A 22,400-nucleotide genomic window follows, 5' to 3' on the forward strand; every position below is an offset into this window, starting at 1 on the left:
TAAATTGGGTTTAGCTTCTTTCAAACCATTAACCTTGTATCTTCATAAACAATTCCATTTTTTTAGTGGACAACAAAAATTTATGAGGGAACCTTATTGTTCAAGTTACATATAAACCTGACAGGGAGTGAAAATAATATAAATATTCAAGTTAATAAGTGTACGCCACGTCTTACGCAGTTCATGAATATCAATGAGCCCAAACGCAACAGGTGATACAAGTCCACGTCCATAGAACACAAATGCTAGCCATAAATTATGCTGCTGCTAATCAATCACGCTGTTTGTGGCTAAATGTTCCGCTTGTTGTGGAAGGCGAAGTTTTCCTTCCCTCTATAACAAACCACCATCCCCTAAACCCATTCCACGGCACACCATGTCGTATTTTGAGAAGTTCTGAGCTTTCCCACTTCGACTCCCAGAAGCTCATCAACGCAGCAGCCCTGGTGTTACACACAATGAAAAGTTGAAAATAATTCATGCAAATTGAAATTATAATATGATTTGATTGAATTTGTTGCAATTTCATTAGATGAATTTATATGGAATATTTTGACGCTTACAAAATTGCACTGATTTTTCTTCAGTGCCGTATAACCTAATGCCACCCTTCACTGACGAAGAATCTAAGCACGAGAGTGGGAAGGATATTAGCGTCTGCCTCCTACTCTCAAACCTCCGCATAAGCTTCTTCTTCTTCCTTTTGCCGTGGCATCGTAGCGGAAGTAACAAATCCTTGTGCGACTTCGGTTTGTACCCGTTGTACAACAAATACGTCCGGGCCTCGCCTGCAAATGATGACGGTGATGATGTTGATGTTGATGGCAGAGGGACCGTGTGTCCCAAGCGAGCTCTCTGGTTTCTGGTGTAAATATTGATTTTACAATCGGGAATTAGAAATTCCTGCCCGTTTTTCCTGCTGCCCCCGTTTCGGAATGGGGACCCAAGCTCGGAGTTTGTGTTTGCCTCCGTTGATGGGTGCAATCGATTTTAAATTATCTGAAATGGGGAGCTGTTCAGGATTGGGGTTGAATTAAGTTGTTTGAAATTTTGATTGCTGTTGAGCGCCGTCCTCATTATCTTGAACTAATGATCATTTTATCGAAAATTAGTTATTCAGTCATTCATGAGTTAAAAACTTATTGCCAGAATAAGGGGTTTAAAAAAATATATATTTTTACGATGAGCTCCATTTTCTGGTTTAGGCAGTTTGCAAGCAAAATTTGCTGAACTTTCCGAAAAAAAAAGTTTTAAGAGCACGCCATTGATTTTAGGGCTTAAAACTTCTAAAAACTGATCAAAAAGGGGCAAAATATTCACTTTTTCAAAAAATCTTTTCCGTAAAATACAGAAAATTCATGAATCATAGTCAACAGTGTTTCAATTGCGAAAGGTTGAAGAAATGCTCAATTATCACTCTTTGGTGCAAATCTCGATTATCTCAATTCATCTTCTATAACTGATTTTAACTTCAAAGATCAAGATGTGAATAAAAGATCTCATTATTTCGCCCCAAAAGAAACCGGAAACCACGTCAAAGACAAATTGCTCTCGCGCACAGCCTAAGCTTGACCCATTTTTCACACCCCGTTGACGAATTTGGCCTCGTTACTTATCCGCGGTAATCCTTGGGCCAAAGTTGCCATTATTACTACTGCTATTGCCGGTGAAGTTTGCTTAACTTTTGTGCCCTTCTCGGTGTGCAAACGATTTTTCATTTCCCTTCTGGGAGAATACCCGGGGGTAGCCGTTCATTTCCATCGAACGGTAGATAGATCGGAACGGGAGATTTTTGAAAGTACAAGGAAGGAGCAAAAAAAAACATCAAAATGATGAACGTTGCATCGTTTTTGCGGGGTCAACTTTCCTGTTGGCTTTTAATTAAACTTTTATCTGAAATTTATCGTTCCTTTTTTTCCCTTTAGGAATCGGCATGTGTCTCAACTACAGTAGTTGTTCGGTAACTGGGCGTTGTTTAACTGGGCTGCTTTTTAACTGGGCGCTCGATAACTGGGCCGTAGCCCAGTTAAAAAACAGACAAACGTCAAAAAACCAAAACAAACCGAAATCACCGAGGGGTTAATGGATGCAAAAATCATGTTCAACAAATAAAAAAAACTTTTTTCAAACTTTTATGTAATTTCAAGCCACAATTAGGGAAATATGAAAAGTAATCATTGTGATTGAATTTGAGCAACTTTTATTTTTATATTTCACCAAAAAAATATTATGCATCGGTAGTCCCCTCGTTATTTTTCGTTCAGCCCAGTTAGCGAATAGCATTCGGTGAACAACTACTGTAGTTGGTTGGGTTGAAAAAATGACCACAAAGGTTTTCCGAAATAAATTTTTCTCCTTCCATGTTATTCTTAGGTGGATATTTTTTTCCTGCATTGAGCTGGAAATTCCTCACCAAAATTCCATGCGACTTTTTTCTCGATTCTTTCTGGCATGTTAGGGTGTTCAGGGTGGTAAAACTTCTCATCTACAGTGCAACCTTAAAGCAATTTCTATAGCCATCCAGATACCCAATTTGTTCCAAGCTATTTCGATACCAGTCAGGTCCTCCCACCACTAACCGTAACTAACGTCTAATAAATGATGTAGATTGATATTTATCAACCGACTTTATGGGTCCCCGAGGTCAGGCACGATGATTTGGCAAACGATACGGCTCCCGCCTCTCCGGACTCGCAGGAATTCAATGAACAAGACCAGTCCCATGAATTTGTAAACCCGTTTCATCTACCAGCAGCGGCAGCGGACTAACGATCCGTACGTGCCGAGGTTGGTTTGTTTGAGGTCCGGGGGTATGAAATAAAAATGTGTACAAGGAATCCTTGCCCGAGGGTGGCCTAGTCCTGTCGTCACTTTTCAAGTTTCACTTTTCGTTCAACCAACGTTGAAAAAAAGGCGCTGGAGCGTTCTGAGTATGAAAGTTTGCTGTAAAAGTCCCGAGTTTTCGCCGAAGCGGGGAGGTTTCGGATTTATTACTTCACTCAACGGTTTCATGGTTTATGAACATAAAAATTCACGTTTTCAGTTCTGGTGGTGGTTCAGCGCAAGCAAGGTTATGGTTTTTTTTTTTTTTTTTTTTTTTTTTTTTTTTTTTTTTTTTTTTTTTTTTTAAGAATTTTATTTTATTTCAGTTGTACAATAATATTACACCGCCATAATATCAATCGCTCTCCCCATTGAACTTTTGTTCTTTAAAAGGGAACACGATTGGCATTTAAGTTTCATTTAAATGTACATTAAAGTTAATTAAACAAATAACAAAAAATACTTAAACAAACATGAAAAACTAGCTGACAATTACAAAATAGATGACAAATGTTCTTTCAGGTGATATTTTAATCTGCTTTTGAACGAGGTCAACTCTGGTAGGTTTTTAATTAAGTCCGGAACTTGGTTGTAAATATCAGCTCCGAGATTTGTAAATCTTCGCCTTCCAATTTCTGTTCTGAATCTTTCTTGTTGAAAGTCTCCTGCCTGCCTGGTGAAATGTTGATGTACTGCTCTCGTGAATCGCCAGTTGTGATGCAGCTGTCCGGTTTCGATTTTGTACATCAGAACTGATACTTTCAGCTTGAACATTCCAAGAATTGGCAAAATACTATGCTGCTGGCTTGCGTACAAGTCGAATGTTGGGTACAGGAACGGGAGCCTAAAGATTGCCTTGATGCACCGATTTTGTTGAGTTTGTACGTCCTTTAAAAATGTCCTGCACGCTGTTCCCCAAATCGCGATTCCGTACTGATATTTGCTGTTGATGAAAGCGTAGTATATCTTCAGAAGAGCATGCTGCGGAAGTATCCATGCTAGTTTTCTGAGAATACCACAAAGCGCAGAGCAGCTAGAAACCACTTCGTCAATGTGTTTTCTCCAGGTGAGACGGTTGTCCAGGTGAACTCCCAGATATTTGAAGCTTTGGACTTCTTCGATCACTTCGTTGGCAACGTTGAGGGGTGGATGTGGTGGCACGACGGTTTGTGAGTTTCGAAACAGCATCATCTTTGTTTTTTCAAGGTTAAGTGCTAATAGGTTATTTCCCAGATAACCAAGAATGCACTCCATATCAATTTTCATCAGTTGGATCATTACTCCGGGCGATTTGTTCTCGTAAAGCAATACGGTGTCATCTGCGAATAACTTTACTTTTCCCGAAAGATGCAGCTCAGCAATATCGTTGACGTATACAAGGAACAACAGCGGCCCAAGGTTGCTTCCCTGGGGTACCCCCGTACGAATGTTTAGAAAAACACTTCGACTGCCTGACACTACAACCTGCTGTTGCCGATCCGTTAGATAACTCCGCAGGTAATCGTTGGGAAGTCCTCGCACACCATACGCATCAAGTTTTTTCAACAGCATTGGGTGATTGATCGTATCGAACGCCTTGGATAGATCAAGAAACACACTTCCGGCTAGCATTTTCCGATCGAGGGCGCGTGAAATTTCATCAACGAGTTCCAACACAGCTACTTCCGTTGATGAGCCTTGTCTGAAGCCAAATTGATGCGGATACAGAAGTTTTGTTTTGCAGAAGAAGTTCAGTAGACGACTGTAGACAAGCTTTTCAAAAACTTTGTTGATGGCCGGTAGCACTGATATTGGTCGGTAGTTAGTTGGATCTAATGGGTCTCCTTTTTTAAAAATAGGGATAACTAGGGCAGACTTGAGGCAAGGTGGGTAGCTACCCTGGCTTACAGAGTCGTTAAAGCATCTGCTGATTAAGGAGGAAAGTAGCTCACTGTGCAGCTTCAGTGCTAGAACAGGAAAACCGTCGTAACCAGTTGCCTTACTTACGTTCAGTCCATCAATGATTTTTTTAACTTCCCGTTTTGATGAAGGTCGCAGGAAAATTGACAGGTTTTTCCGCTTGATTGTGTTGAATCTGTTGATATCTCCGTCGGACTCCAGCGAAGATGCCAGGTTTTCTCCCACCGCTGCAAAGTACTTGTTCAGGGCCTCTGCAACTTCCGTTGGTTCGTGCACTTCCGTTTCATCCACCACCAGTTTCACACTAGTGCCCTTTTTCTGTTTTCTGCCTAAAATCTCATTTATACGACTCCATAGAGTTTTAGGGTTTGTAGTGTTGAGTTGACGTTGATAGTACTCGATTTTGGCTTTCTTTTTGCAGGCTGCAAATCTTCTGTTAATGTGTGCTAGTAGATCTGTAAGGTTGCTGTCTCGTCGATTACTTTTCCAGCGATGGTAAACGTTGTCCTTAATCTTCCCTAGTTTCCACATGTCGTAGTTGTACCACGGACAGCTTAAGGTTGACTGTAACAAGATTTTCCATTCAACGATGTTAGATTTGTTTCGGTAAGGCTTTTTAAATTAAACTTTTTTCTTGCACAAGTAGTGAATATAAGTACATATGATTGTGTAACGTTCCTCAAATAAATCATCTCTTAGAATGTACTGTTTCTGAGTTCCTGAGGCCGTTGCAAATATTTTTCAAAGTTTATGTCGTTCCGCCCCCCCCCCTCTCCTTCAGAATCGGTTCAAAAAATCAGGGAGCAAAAAAATATGTTTTCAAAAAACTTCAAATATTTAAAGGAAATAGAAGTCTAACCAACTGAAACCAATTAGAAATGCATTTTGCGGCTTGGCCTGACTTTACACATGAGCAATTCTCTGAGATTTCGGTCATTCGATTTTTTTTTTGTATTTTTTAATCCGGCTGAAACTTTTTTGGTGCCTTCAGTATGCCCAAAGAAGCCATTTTGCATCATTAGTTTGTCCATATAATTTTTCATACAAATTTGGCAGCTGTCCATACAAAAATGATATGTGAAAATTCAAAAATCTGTATCTTTTGAAGGAATTTTTTGATCGATTTGGTGTCTTCGGCAAAGTTGTAGGTATGGATATGGACTACACTGAAAAAAAATGATACACGGTAAAAAAAATTTGTGATTTTTAATTTAACTTTTTGTCACTAAAACTTGATTTGCAAAATAACACTATTTTTATTTTATTTTTTATATGTTTTAGAGGACATAAAATGCAAACTTTTCACATATTTTCAGAATGGGCAAAAAATCTTTGACCGAGTTATGACTTTTTGAATCAATACAGATTTTTTCAAAAAATCGAAATATTGGCCGCAAAAAATTTTCAACTGCATTTTTCGATGTAAAATCGAATTTGCAATCAAAAAGTACTGTAGTAAATTTTTGATAAAGTGCACCGTTTCCAAGTTTTAATCCTTTTTTAGGTAACTTTTTTGAAAATAGTCGCAGTTTTTCATTTTTTTTTAAATAGTGCCCATGTTTGCTCACTATTGAAAAAAATATTTTTGAAAAGCTGAGAAAATTCTCTATATTTTGCTTTTTCGGACTTTGTTGATACGACCCTTAGTTGCTGAGATATAGCCATGCAAAGGTTAAAAAACAGAAAAATTGATGTTTTCTAAGTCTCACCCAAACAACCCACCATTTTCTAATGTCGATATCTCAGCAACTATAGGTCCGATTTACAATGTTAAAACATGAAACATTCGTAAAATTTTCCGATCTTTTCGAAAAAAATATTTTCAAAAATTTAAAATCAAGACTAACATTTCAATCGGGCCAAACATTCAATATTACGCCCATTTGAAATGTTAGTCTTGATTTAAATTTTTTGAAAATATTTTTTTCGAAAAGACCGGAAAATTTCACGAATGTTTCATGTTTTAACATTGTAAATCGGACCTATAGTTGCTGAGATATCGACATTAGAAAATGGTGGGTTGTTTGGGTGAGACTTAGAAAACATCAATCAACCTTTGCATGGCTATATCTCAGCAACTAAGGGTCGTATCAACAAAGTCCGAAAAAGCAAAATATAGAGAATTTTCTCAGCTTTTCAAAAATATTTTTTTCAATAGTGGGCAAACATGGGCACTATTTTAAAAAAATTAAAAACTGCGACTATTTTCAAAAAAGTTACCTAAAAAAGGATTAAAACTTGGAAACGGTGCACTTTATCAAAAATTTACTACAGCACTTTATGATTGCAAATTCGATTTTACATCGAAAAATGCAGTTGAAAAATTTTTGCGACCAATATTTAGATTTTTTGAAAAAATCTGTATTGATTCAAAAAGTCATAACTCGGTCAAAGATTTTTTGCCCATTCTGAAAATTTCTGAAAAGTTGGCATTTGATGTCCTCTAAAAATATCAAAAAATAAAAATAGTGTTATTTTGCAAATCAAGTTTTAGTGACAAAAAGTTAAATTAAAAATCACCAATTTTTTTTTACCGTGTATCATTTTTGTTCAGTATAGTCCATATCCATACCTACAACTTTGCCAAAAGATACAGATTTTTGAATTTTCACATATCATTTTTGTATGGACAGCTGCCAAATTTGTATGGAAAATTATATGGACAAACTAATGATGCAAAATGGCTTCTTTGGGCATACCGAAGGCACCAAAAAAGTTTCAGCCGGATTAAAAAATACAAAAAATAAAATTAAAGAAAAAAGACCAATTCCGTAGAGAACTGCTCACATGGCTTAGCTGTGTCCAGACTTCTATGATGGCCTATCAGGTCGGGAAAAGTCGAGAATTTGTCAAAATCCGTAAAAAACGGGAGAAGTCGAGAATTTGTAATATTTTTTCAATGGTCGGGAAAACACGAGAATCCTGAGCATAACTGTCACAATTATTTTCAACCCTTTGAAAAATTTCGTTATAACTTGCAGATCCAATAAAATTTCAAACTTGGTTAGTCAAATCTTTTTTTAAAATTTCAGAATTTTAAAATTCATTTATTCATTCACTTTAATTATCTAAAACACTTTTCAGAAATTCATAATTCCCTTCACTATTTTTATCTATTTGATAATGTTAAGGCTTTTTTTATCCTAATACGTATTGAATGATTATAATGGCATGCATTTGACACAGATTTTCATGATTATTTGTGAATCAAATGTTAAAAAAAAATGTTCTACTAACGTTTAAGCTATTGCAATTTTTTTGACAGATTTTTGATTCCTGCAAACTTTTTTGTTTTTGTTTGTATGAAAATAAAGCTTGTTTTCATGTAGGTATTTAAAAATTTAAATATCAAACAAAATCCAAACTTTTGTCGTTCTTATTGGAACACATGTACAAACTGCTAAAGTTTTGAAGATATGAAAAAAAAATGATTTACAAAAATGATAACATAAACTTGTTTAGGTTGTTAGAAAGAAGTTAACAGAATGTGTGTCTTCAAAAACAAGCATTGAGTCCAATCAAAATGGATATTTCATTAAAAAAATACTCACAGCTCGATAAATCAACATTAAATATCAAAATTATGATGTTAGTTTTTTTTGTAAGAATAACTGTAATCATGTTAAAATCATCGCTGATGAAAAAAAACTTAATAATGACATTTAAAATGTGAGCAATTCTCTACCAAAACCGAAAATGGATTTTATTTGTATATTTTTATATGGCTCAAACTTTGTGAGGGCCTTTCCTATGACCAAAGAAGCGATTTTGTGTCATTGGTTCACTTATACAAGTCTTTATACAATTTTGGCTGCTGTCCATACAAAAATGGTACGTACATATTCAAACAGCTGTAACTTTTGCGTGAATGTTCTGATCAATTTGGTGTCTTCGGCAAAGTTGCTGGTATTGTTGAGAGATATAGCCACCGAAATTTTGATTTTAGCGAAATATTTGCAGTTTTCCGATTTTCAAAAATAGTGATAAAAATATTTTGAAAGTGTGTAAAAATAAAGACTAGCATTTTAAATGGGTGTAATATGCAATGTTTGGCCCTTTTCAAATGTTAGTCTTGATAAAAATAATTTCAAAATATTTTTTTCGAAAAGATCGGAAAATTTCACGAATGTTTCATATTTTAACATTGAACATCGGACCCATACTGCCCATGTTCGCATAAATGTCCCATATGCAAAAACAGCAAGCTGAGATAAAAGCATTTGAAGTTTGTCCCATACATAAGGCTACGTGTTAAGTTTTCGCGAAAAAACTGGATTTCCTCTTGATTTCTAGAGCAAAGTACTAGATGTTATAGGCTCTTTTGAAAGTGCACACAATTTTGAACCAAACTGCATCAATAACTCGAAATCGTCGAAAATGCATATGGGACATTTATGCGATCAGGGGCAGTATAGTTGCCGAGATATTGTTTTGGTGAGACTTAAAAAACTTCAATTTTCCTGTTTCTATTTCTTTAAGTCGCTGTATCTCAGGAACCAGAGGTCCAATCTTCAATGTCTCTTGGACAATTTTAAAGCAAATTTTCTGAACTTATAAAAAAAATATTTTTAGAGAAACTGCAAATATTTCGCTAAAATCAAACTTTCGGTGGCTATATCTTGAAAACAGAGCCCTTTATCAAAAAACCTGTAAAGTACTTTTCGATTGGAAACTCAATTTTACATGAAAAAATACGTCCAATTTGTTTTTACATGAAATTTCGATTTTTTTTTCAAAATTCACTATTTTTTCAAAAAAATATAACTTGGCGGCAGATTTTTTGACCATGTTTCTTTATGGCTCAAAAGTTGCGGGTCTTTGTCCTCTAAAACATATCAAAAAATGTCGAAAATCAAAAAATACGTATTTTGGGAAATTGAGTTTTTGCGAAAAAAAAGGTTGATTAAAAAATATGCAAATTTTTGTTTCCGTGTACCTATTTTTTTTTCTAAAATTCACTCAAAAGTTATAGCTGTTTGAATATGTACGTACCATTTTTGTATGGACAGCAGCCAAAATTGTATGGAGACTTGTATGGGTGAACCAATGACCCACATTAGCTTCTTTGATCATATGGAAGGCCCCCACATAGTTTGAGCCAAATAAAAAAAAATACAAAAAATAAAAATTGTTGAATCGGCCGATTTCGTAGAGAGTTGCTCAGGTAGTTATTTTTTCAATTTTCTTTTCATTTTCAGTTAAAAACGAGTATTTTATATTTGTCAGTTTTTAAATCAATTTTGACATTGAAAATTTTAAGGTCTTTAAAGGCTGGTTGTTAATGTTCGTTTAAATCGAATGAGTTCTTTTAGTGTTTGTTTAAATGTATAGTTAAGTTTCTGGTTTTTTTACTAAAGTTGTCAATAGCTTGATATTTTTGAATCTGTTTCGAAATTTGCTAGATGATTGATATTCACTTCTTTATAAACAGTTTTGGACTAGAAATATGTTTATGGGTAAGAAATACCTAATATTTTGGGTGGCCAACCTGGAATCGGATCCATCAATTGCAAATATTTTCCAGAGCTTGATTTTTTTACTTTCCAAAAAAAAAAAAAACTATGAAATACGTAAATCAAACAGATTTCAAATGTAATTAATTTCAATATTAGTAAGGAAAAAAAAAAACTTCAAAATGTTCCGTCCAGATTACTGAGCTTCGTTTTGTAAATTTGTGGAAAAGTGTGCAAACTGATTATTAAATTCTTGAATCCAGAATTATGCTGGTCCCATTTTTCGGTGCCCTTGCGTGTTGATGATAAGGGGTATTTTTCAGAAAATTTCATTAGGACTCATGAATAAATTATTGGCCTCAAAGGCTAGCGACCTTAGCTTATGTGCCACGTGCCAACTCCAGACTTGCTAACTTGACTTTCACCTTGCCGATGTTATGTACGTCCGTTGTATACGCACATATTTTTTAGCATAAATCACACCTCAACTCTTTCAAGCTTCAGAGCCATTTTCCGTTTTGCGTGTACGCAACGATGCTTTTCGACAAGTTCGCACCCCATCTCAACTCTTGCGTGCGCCCCTAGAAAGCTCCTGTGGTGAATACGTTTCAATTTATTCGCCAGGTGCGGGGGGGTTGAAAAGCCTTACAAAACATGGCCAATTTTCCGATTCTAGGGAAGAGACGAGTACGGCTTGGCAAAAGGAACGAAAGCGAAAGTAATTTAAATCCTTATCGGAACACAGTCGTCGATGGCAACGAGCGGCTGAAATGAGCTGGAAACCATCGCTGTCGGCTTGGCATTAATCATTCCGGGAACTGACACCTATAATGGCGCTAGATCATGTTTATTAGGTGTGGCTGATGGTGGGTGTTTTGATGTAAGCCGTTGCGGAGCTGAAGGCAGGCTGATGACTTTGTGAATACATTTCGGCAGCAATTTGGGAGAGAATCGCGATAAGAGTCGACGCGACGTCAAAATGGGACTTTCATCTTCTTATCGCGATTGCATCGATTTTATGATTATTTTGCCTGAGGGTTTTTAATTCTTTAGCACAGACAATTTTTGAAATGTTCTGTTTACAATATTTGGAAAATGCCTCCAAATAATTGTTTTTTATTGTAAATGATATCTTTGGACTTAAGGAACACTTAAAAGAGTCAGCAATATAAAAATTACCTAAACACCACGAAATACAGAACAAAACTACAAACTAACCATAACTGATGGAGGCGCATGGTTGATCAATTGACCCTTACTCAACAACCACCACATTCGCCGCGACCTATCAATCTTATCGGGCTAAGAATCAAACTCACTCGTAGGTTCAGTTAACATTGTTACACACCGTTAATAATAAGCCACAACACAATCTAGCGTAGCAGTGGGAAATGTGTCACCTCAACAAATTAAATTTGTCGCCAACTTTTCCTCAACCGCGTCGCACCATTCGGAAGTAAAAAGGATTATTTCCCACAACTTCCGTTTCCAACATTGCCAGGAGAACAATTTCTCCCTCCTGCTGGGAATTGGGTTCTTTTGCTTATTTTGTTGGTTTTTCCAATTTCTGGTTGGCTTTCTCGCTCGGCGTGTTTTATTATAAATTAAATTTTCACTTTCTTTCCAATCTTCCGGCGGTTGTTCCCCACTCGACAAAGCTTCCCGGGGGAGCTTAACTGGGCTCAAAGGCGGGAGGAAAACAGTGACTGGAAATATCCTAATTAAACATGGCAAAACCGCAGCCGCAGCCAGTCAAGGGGAATGTTTGCCAAGTGTTTAGGTGCGGCTACAAATTAGTGGTTTGTTTGGGCCCCAACATGTTGAGCATGATGATATTAATGGCATCTGCTGCTGCCATCTGTGCACAATTTACCACACACTAACCAACTCTATCCTTTCCACTTTTACACTTTTTCACAGAGACAGGTAATGGTTTGTTGCATGTTGCTTGCTTTCAACTGTAGAACTTCTGGTGTAGAATGAATGCCTTTTTTCCTGCAAACTTTGTGTATGTTTTTCTCTCAACTGACAAAACTAACGATATTATGTGGACAATTACGAGTATTGAGCTGCCAGTAAAACTATACTAATTATGCTTAATATGTTTCTTTTTGTCTTTTTCCTTCACCCTCCTGATGCCGCAGCCGAAGCAGAACCTACACCGCCGACGGGGGACTTGATGAAATGTAAGTAGAATATTGGTTTAATTTTATATGAGGCATTTATGATAAACAATTATTTGCAAGCAATTTCCAATAAAACTTACATTTATTCTGAGTTTGTTTTATTATGATTTGGAAATTAAGTTGTTGATTACATTGCTAGATAAAATCTTGTTATTTTATTGGAGATAAGGCAACAAAGTAATTATGTACAGTAGGGTGACAAGAAAAATTGAAAATTTTGGAATATCTCAAGAGATACCCCCTGGTTCGATTCTCTAGGCAATAATAAGTAACAGTGCTAATTTTGAGCCAAATCGGTTAAGGTTAAGGGGTCGCTTTTTATCGTTGAAGTTAATATGGGGAAAATCGTTAAAATGTATAAAGAAAAACATCGCATCAGTATTTTGGCAGCAGGTGGCGCAGATCTCGCCCAAAGTTGTCCAAGAGTGAGGTTCTTGTAGGAAATTTAATTTTCTACAACATTGTCGGGGTGCAAGAAGATCCGAGTTGATCCTGGTGGTGAGTTATAAACAATGCGATAAAAAGAAATCGGATTATATACTTGAAAGAATATCAAGGGTATATAGAAAGTATATAAGAAAAAACTTTTTACTAAAAAAATGATAAAAAATCAGGATCAACTTGGATCGTTTTGCACCCTTCGACAAAGTTATAAGAAATTAAATTTTCTTCAAGAATCTCACACTAGGACAATTTTGGACGAGACCCGCGCCACCTGTTGCCAAAATCCTGAAGTGATATTTTTCCCCATACATTTTAACAATTATCCCGATATAAACTTCAATGATAAAAAACGACCTCTTAAGGAAACTTTTTCACAGAAAAAAGCGAAGTTTAAAACAATATCTGGTCTCCCAAGCTACCTCTCAACACATCGGAGTTTGTTAAATAGTGACTTTTTATCTTGGAATCTTGGAAACAGCTGCAACTGTCAAAATGCTTATGCGCCCTTTTCAAATGTTGCTCCAGAAATGGCTTCATTGCACAGTGGTCCAGATCGCAAAATTAGGTGGAAAATGGATTTTCCGTAAAATGATGATGTTTTGGAGCTTTGGTGTCTTCAGAAGAGTTGTTGTATATGGAAAGGGGCAACTTTTGGTTTGGTTGGAAATTAGGGTGGTTCACTATTAGGGTGATTTTGAAAATCTAACTTTTCAGGAATATTTTTGGGTTTTTTTTGTCTTCTAGAAAGTTGTTGGGCTTGCCAATCCAAGCATCTTTGTCCAAGACACCAAAATTTTATCTCGTAATCTACGCCTTCTACGACCAAATTTATAGAGCAAACCTTCAAAAGCAAACCTTCCTTTTTTGAAGGTGGCAATTTAGGGTTAAGTTTTAGAGAAAAGTGGTATTTGGGGCACGTTTTTATTTCTTGAAAAGTCAAGAAGTCAAAAATTTAAATATCTCCAAATTTTAAGCGCCAGGTTGCATTTGAAAGAGGAGATCCATCACTACAAACGCTGAAAAATCTCAGGGGTGTTTTCCTTTAAACTCGAGATATCGCCAATTGAAAAAGTCTAATTTTCATGGGAAAACCTTTTGGGATCACCCTAACGAATTTCGAAAATTGTCCAATATATGTTTTTCCATGTAATTTTGACCCCTGAATCTGAATATGTCCTCAGAATTGATCCAAAGTGTCGAAAAATCGATTTTAGGTCATATTTTGGGTTTTTTTCATGTAAAAAAAAACCCAATTTTTCGACAATTTGGGTCAATTCTGAGGACAGATTCAGATTGTAATGTAAAAAAATAAAATAGCTTGTTTTCAATATTTCGATAATGTCTTTGAATCTATATATTTTTTGAGTAATCGAAACTTCAAATAGTCGAGATTTAGGATAATCGAACACGGACTATATTTTAAAACAAGTTTTGAGTTTTTCAAATTTTCAGCTCACTTTTTAAAATTTACGGGTTAGGGGTCTCGCAAAAGAATGACAACTTTTTTTTACCGCTTTCCTTACGAGATCCGTACTCAGCTTTATAGATAATATGCCTCTGGAAGCTGTACAAAACGACTCAATTTCATTCAAAAAGTGCATGTGACAGCACTGCACGATCAATACGAATTGTTCACAATCAGTGATTGTCACTCGTTATATGGACTTCGACACCTTTTGTGAACCAAATTTGATGGGAGTTTGATGACATGCCAAAGGTTGAAAAAGGTAATGTCGAACAAACATCTCCTCGAAAAAAAAACGGCTCCGTTACTCACATCCATCCTCAACATCCTTGAAGCTTTCCTCCTCCCATAAAGTACACGCGATAACCTCGCTTAAAGATGAATCTAAGAACGTAAAGGATATCCTATCCTACTCCCCCTCTTAACGCCAGTGCCGGTGATGATGGCGATGATGAAAAGGATGTTAGCTGCCACCACAGTGTGTTTGTGTTTGTGCAGGGTACGTGGAGTATGTGTGTGCTCTCAGCAGCACATCACCCACTTGGCAAGTCTTTGAAAATGGCACAAGAAGTGTACCTACTCTCTTCGTCCAGGAGTAGAGGAGCAGAGTTGAAGTATTTGCTCTGCTGTGTTTTCAGTTGGTGGAGATTCTACGCAAAATTGGCCATGTGTATTCTAGTATTTATTTATGATGTTAGCTTTGGCTTTCCAGTGGAATGCTTGAACGAAATTAACTTGAAAACAACTATGTGATAAACTACTAAGTTGTAAATATTTTGTAAACTATTTTAAAACCTGCTTCAACTGGAACCTACAAGTCTACCATCATGGAAAACAATTGCAACAATTCTTGTGACAATGTTTGTCAAATTCCAGAACCCATCTCCCCGTCGGTCGGTCGCCCAGAAAACATCTCCAAAAGCTATTACATCGCGCGGGTGCACAAGCGAAATGTCACAAACTGGTCCTCCGGAATAGTGTCCACGACCTGCATCCGTTTGAATATTTTTACCACCCACCAAAACAGAAAAGTGAACATCGTGCAACTTGGATGTTGACTGTAAATGGACGCTTTTTATGCAATTGGAAGCACGGAGGGAAATGTGGAAAAATACGACGAATGGAGCATTTTATATGCAGCATAAAAGCGGTCATCAGCTTGTTCTGATGGTTCTGGCAGGGCAGGAGAGCGGGCAGGCAGCTCCGTCAAACTTACCGCCTGGACTCGGGATGGAAGTGATGTGGAAGTACATTTTTTTCATGTCATTTTGCTCTATGGAAAACTGCTCTTTTCATCGCGTACTCTTGGCTGCAAGTTCAGGTGATATGGTCCGGTGCTCATGGACGAGGGTGGCAATCAAATTATATTTTATTGGATGAAATATTAATCTGGGAAATGTAAGTGAACTATTGATTGGATGGTCATGCGAGAGGGCCATCGAAATTAGTATTCCGAGGCGAAAACAGAGCGCTGAAAGGGTGATAGTTCTTAACTGAAATTTATGCACTACGTTTAATTCCGTATATCTCAGAGCAGAATTATTTGGTTTTTTTTGTTATTTTAAATTATTCAATGAACCAAAACGTATAAACTTTTGATGGCTAACAAATAACATTCTACTAAAGAAAGGTAGAAAGAAAAATAAAAATACTGACAATCTGTATAAACCAAAGGCAATAGAGGGCATAAACAATAAACATCTAATCAACCTTATCTTCCAAACATTTTTATTGGAAAGAACAGAACAAAATCACAAAAGTTTATTTTTTAACATTACAAGTCGTTGAGATAAATAACGTCAGTTTAAAAAAAACTAACCTAATCCACCTATGTGGTTGATGCCTTCCTCACTTTTTACCGAAAATGGGTAATATGGGTGGTTTGGTCACACATTTCAGCTTTTTTAGATCCAGGAAAAAAACACAGATATAACTTATGTGGTAATAACTCGAGACAGGGTTGCTAGATCTTCAATGTTTTGGACACTTTGGAAATGCCTTTCAATTGCCTAACCAACGATGGGTCGGATAATGGACCGGACATAGTTTACATACATTTAAGTGAGATCCGGCTTCAAAAAAGTACATAAATCTCACTTAAGTGGTCATAACTCGAGACAGGGTGGCCAGATCTTCAATGTTTTGGACTCATTGGAAAGACCTTTCAATTAACTAACCAACGATTGATCGGATGATGGATCCGGACATAGTTTACGTACATTTAAGTGAGATCCGGCTTCAAAATTGTACATAAATATCACTTAAGTAGTCATAACTCGAGACAGGGTGGCCAGATCTTAAATGTTTTGGACTTTTTGGAAAGGAATTTTTTGGAAATTGTACCTAAATATCACTTAAGTAGTCATAACTCGAGACAGGGTTGCCAGATCTTCAATGTGTTGGGCACTTTGGAAATGCCTTTCAATTTCCTAACCAACGATGGGTCGGATAATGGATCCGGACATAGTTTACATACATTTAAGTGAGATCCGGCTTCAAAAAAGAACATAAATCTCACTTAAGTGGTCATAACTCGAGACAGGGTTGCCAGATCTTCAATGTTTTGGACTCATTGGAAAGACCTTTCAATTAACTAACCAACGATTGATCGGATGATAGATCCGGACATAGTTTACGTACATTTAAGTGAGATCCAGCTTCAAAAAAGTACATAAATATCACTTAAGTGGTCATAACTCGAGACAGGGTGGCCAGATCTTCAATGTTTTGGACTTTTTGGAAAGGCCTTTCAATTGCCTAACCAACGATGGGTCGGATGATGAATCTGGACATAGTTTACGTACATTTAAGTGAGATCCGGCTTCAAAAAAGTACATAAATATCACTTAAGTGATCATAACTCGAGACAGGGTTGCCAGATCTTCAATGTTTTGGACTTTTTGGAAAGGCCTTTCAATTGCCTAACCAACGATGGGTCGGATGATGAATCTGGACATAGTTTACGTACATTTAAGTGAGATCCGGCTTCAAAAAAGTACATAAATATCACTTAAGTGATCATAACTCGAGACAGGGTTGCCAGATCTTCAATGTTTTGGACTCATTGGAAAGGCCTTTCAATTGCCTAACCAACGATGGGTCGGATGATGGATCCGGACATAGTTTACGTACATTTAAGTGAGATCCGGCTTCAAAATTGTACATAAATATCACTTAAGTAGTCATAACTCGAGACAGGGTTGCCAGATCTTCAATGTTTTGGACTCATTGGAAAGGCCTTTCAATTGCCTACCCAACGATTGGTCGGATGATGGATCCGGACATCGTTTACATGCATATAATTGAGATCCGGATATTTGTGAAAACACATTTTTATACATAACTTTTAACAATTCAATAGCGATGTATGGGACCTTAAACCAAGTCGAATGCAACTGGTTTGATCAAAATCGGTTCAGCCAGTGCTGAGAGAACTCAGTGAGAATTTTGGTCACATACATACATACACACACACATACACACACACATACACACACACAGACATTTATTCAGTTTTCGATTCTGAGTCGATATGTATACATGGTGGGTCTAGGAGCTTTTAATAAAAAAGTTCATTTTCAGAGCAGGATTATAGCCTTACCTCAGTGAAGGCAAAACTGATACTTCTGAAAATGTTTTACTCACTTCCCCAAATGAGATTTTTCTTCGAAAATTGGTGTCCATTTTATTTTGACTTAACCTTGTGAGTATTTGCTCCATGATCCATTATATTTCAGTAGTCCGTCCATATACATTTTCATAAAAAATGTTATGAAAATATATTTTGAAATCGATATGTTGAGAAAGAATTTGTCAAACGAGACAGAGAATGTTAACTTCGACAAAAATGTTGGCGTTAATGAGAAGAATACTGTAGACAAATTTAACTAAAAAATCGCATTTAAAATGTATTCTGTTTTTTTTTTAACATAACATATATTTGTGCATGTTGCCAATTTATACAAAATATCATGCTTTTTCAAAAACGTAAAAAAAAGAAAATATATGTGCCAATAATTTACTTCAAAAGTAAATGGGCAGTATCGAGTAGATGCCCAGCTGTCGATAAGCATTTTTTCTCTGCGATTTTTTGTTGCCAAAAACTTCACCGTTTTGATAATGCTTCCCATAAATTCACGTGCTAAACTTCTTGCTCCAGTTACACGTGTAACTTTTTTTTTGCGTTAAAGCAAGCTGAATACTAGTGTGGTTCAGGCCCCCTTGGAAATGCAAAAAGTGGTCAAAGACCGTTGCATTGTTGATTAAATTATTGTTCTATGTCCACTAAAGCTCCCCTGAAATTTTCAGCCAATTTGGTTCAGGTTTGGTCACAGCTCTGGGACATTTAAGTTTGCATGGGATTTTCAACGTTTTACTACGGGAAAAAAACTTTTTTTAGTTTTTACTGCCTCAACAATCAGTTCCCCTTTCAAGTAATTAGAACTAATAAAATTTATGTAGATTATTGTATGGGGAACAACTTTTCAGAACATCACAGGTTGATCCGAGTAAATCTGGCTTAATTATAAGTGGTTTAAGCTATGGTGTCGTAATTGTTTTTTGCAAAGGGCCAACACTGGCAATTTTTTTTTTCCTAATTTTCATCTAGGCGCTCACTACGATTTGTTTTTCATAGCTTGACAACTTTTTTGTTGTTGCTGTCAAACAATTTTTTCAACTGCAAATGGAAAGGTCTTTTTTCAAGTCATCCGTACAATTTGACCAGATTTTCTCGTTTTAGGTTCCGCAGTGTCCAGCGAGGAGTGGAAATTTTAGTCTTACTCCAGTTTGTGCAACGATCCAATTCAAAAAAATAGCCCGACGTCTCCGGAGTTCTAAATGCCCATGTGTCGTTGATGGTCAAACACACCAAGGGTCAAAACCACATCACGTTCAAACGGAATCATCATCATCAAGAACTAAGATGTGGAATGTAAAGCAGCTCAATTCAGTTAAAAGATCGCTAGCAAAATGTTGAACCGAGTGTTGATTTTGAACATTAAATTTATTCCAAATCCTGCTATCTATCGCATTTGTGACTAAAGACTTGCGCGGCCTCATAGTTACATGCTACCAGGCAAGGGCACCGAAGCATAAAACTCAGTGAGGGTTGGGGGAGGTCCGAATGACTCCCAATTTCTCTCAAGGGTCGGCATGCGCTCATGCTCAAGATAAACTCCTCGGTTTATTCTCTGACTTCACTTTATTACACCAGCTTCCTCTTCTACCTGACCTCCTATCCTTTCCCACTATCCCACTTCCTTACAGGTTACCTCCTACCTCGACCTGATTCTTTCCGGATACCGTGGGTGGATCTTCTACTAATGTGAGGCCCATCAGCTTCACCTGCCGCTGTTCTGCTTCCGGATCTCCGGAACCGACCTCTGGCCGATTCGTTCTGCTGCTTGCTGGCCTGGGGTTGGACGGTGAACTCGACGGCGTCCCGGCGTCGTTGTGATTGCTGCTGCAGTCTTCGCTGTCCCCTTCGTGTGTCTGTCCCTCGCGCCCTCGAGTATGGTGATGGACTTGAGCCTCCACGTCACTGAAGTTCCGTGGGAATTGCCCAGTTTCCGGCGCTGGGTTTGAGTCGTGGGACAGATCTTCCGGAACCAGATGGTTATCTGTGTGGTTTGTGGTTCGGGGGGTTCCAAAATGGAGGACGCAGACGATCTAGCGATATCGGCTAGTCGCAGCTCGTCGATACCGCAATTGACGACGGTAGACGGTGACGCTCGCGATCACGGATGTTGGCTGGAACCACGACCGAACCGGGGGAACTTTAGTCCTATACTAAGGGGTTCTGTGGATGAGATGAGGGGGGGGGGATTGTAATGGCGGTCCTCTCTGGTCTGGTCACTCGCGGTACTTATCAGGGTTGTTGGAGGGTTCGCGGGGAATTACCTGGAGTTCTTGGAGTTCTCGCTTCTCCCAGTCTCCTCTGTCCTCCGTGCAGTCCTTTGACCGCTTCCTGGCACTGGCACTTCACAACACTCCGTCGAGCTGTAGTCGAAGCTACGACGGCTTTCGCGACTTGTCGCACTTCAATACACCGGGTAAATGGCCGATGAAAACCCGGGCCTCATCCCGCGAACCTCTGGTCCGGCGAATCCTGGAAAACCCGCCCATCATCATCATCAGTTTCGCCACCCCCAATGGCTGGAGACACTGGAGACATAAACCGACTCGTCTTACTATCCACGAATACACGCACTCTCCTGCCTCTGTGTCACCGAAATTCTCCCACAACACACCCACTGATTACACATTCGAGAACCATCTCTATAATTAAAATCACATGAAATTAGGCATTTTAACATTCTCTTCCTAGAGTTTCCTAGTATGTGGTATGGCGATTGTCCACGATCCACAAAAAAAAAGGTTTTGTTGTATGGGATATTGTCCACGAGGAGGGGGGAGTGTGCACGATTGATGAAGAAAATACAAATTTTATATAATCTGTGGGTCACATCCATTGATGGCGGCGGCCAACGGGAAAATTTATCAGATTCATTAATCGCAGTCCGCACAAATAAAACAGGTTGGTTACTTTTAACTAAGGCGATATATTGAGGATTAATAAATGCCTGTGCAGAATATTTATAAATATTGTAGAAGGTTTCTAAAAATCGATAATAATTGCTCAAACGTACGTATCTGTTCCCTATTGCGACTTCTTGGCCTTTCATTGAAGACTCTCGTAATAATAATCATAGAACTATTGAGTTATTGGTAATTATTAAGAAGAAATAAAAATATTCCTACCAATTATAACTACATTATTTTTTTCAAGAGGCTGTACTAGTTGTACATGAATAAGGTTTGTTTCGTCTGGTGAAACCTTAATTAGATATATTAACTTGTAAAATCAACTAGTTATAAATTCTTAGATTTTACTGTTTGATGCAATTTTTGAAATATCTCAGAAATATTGAACTAATTTAAACTACTGTTTGTGCAGCGAAGAGTTGCGTATGGTTCCTGCTGCTTTTGAGAAACTTTGATAGATAACTTGCAAGTTTGCACTTAGGCCAACCAAGATGCGTCGATGTCGTAGTGCCTGGTCAAGTGGCGCGTTAAGTGCTTTGGCACGTAACATAATTATTTGAATCCCATGCTACAAACCACTATAATACCATTAGGAACGGTTTGGCACACTTAATCAGCACGTTTCGCTGGCGTTTAATTCCTCTTCTCCTGGATCATACAATTATTTATTCCTCTACTTCTGCATATCTCGGAGACAAAGTTAAAGTTAATCCGAATTTTATTTTGCCAGATTTTTCAACAACATTTCTTTAATGCTTCAGGTAATAAAATTCCATGCCAGAGCTCCTTCATTTGCGATAGGAATTCCATTGTTGCTATTCCGTTCCGCATGGTCATCGGCATTTTGAACTCCGGGGACGCCGGATTTTTTTTTATTAGACTGTAATTTCCACTCCTCGCTGGACACTGCGGAACCTAAAACGAGAAAATCTGGTCAAATTGTACGGATGACTTGAAAAAAGACCTTTCCATTTGCAGTTGAAAAAATTGTTTGACAGCAACAACAAAAAAGTTGTCAAGCTATGAAAAACAAATCGTAGTGAGCGCCTAGATGAAAATTAGGAAAAAAAAATTGCCAGTGTTGGCCCTTTGCAAAAAACAATTACGACACCATAGCTTAAACCACTTATAATTAAGCCAGATTTACTCGGATCAACCTGTGATGTTCTGAAAAGTTGTTCCCCATACAATAATCTACATAAATTTTATTAGTTCTAATTACTTGAAAGGGGAACTGATTGTTGAGGCAGTAAAAACTAAAAAAAGTTTTTTTCCCGTAGTAAAACGTTGAAAATCCCATGCAAACTTAAATGTCCCAGAGCTGTGACCAAACCTGAACCAAATTGGCTGAAAATTTCAGGGGAGCTTTAGTGGACATAGAACAATAATTTAATCAACAATGCAACGGTCTTTGACCACTTTTTGCATTTCCAAGGGGGCCTGAACCACACTACTGAATACCTACGCGCTCAAATCTGCATAACTTTTCGTAACTAAATTTCCTCCCCAAGCCGGTTGAAGGAACCCGTATCTATTATCTACTCAATTATGTGTTCGTGAATTGGACGCGTAATGAAGTTGAGA

At 37.5% G+C, this 22,400-nt stretch overlaps 1 protein-coding gene across 2 annotated transcripts in view; it reads left to right on the forward strand.

The window, feature by feature from the left end:
- Positions 1–22,400, forward strand: part of LOC120419796 (transmembrane protein 65) — a 74,468-nt gene that overhangs the window by 23,019 nt on the left and 29,049 nt on the right. For both annotated transcript variants that reach the window (XM_039582632.1, XM_039582633.1), the window contains one exon: positions 12,320–12,361. In XM_039582632.1, the coding sequence (XP_039438566.1) occupies positions 12,320–12,361 (42 nt within the window). The remainder of the gene's footprint in view (positions 1–12,319; positions 12,362–22,400) is intronic.

This window comes from Culex pipiens, chromosome 2 (genome assembly GCF_016801865.2).
Source record: "Culex pipiens pallens isolate TS chromosome 2, TS_CPP_V2, whole genome shotgun sequence".
Taxonomy (NCBI): Eukaryota; Metazoa; Arthropoda; class Insecta; order Diptera; family Culicidae; genus Culex; species Culex pipiens.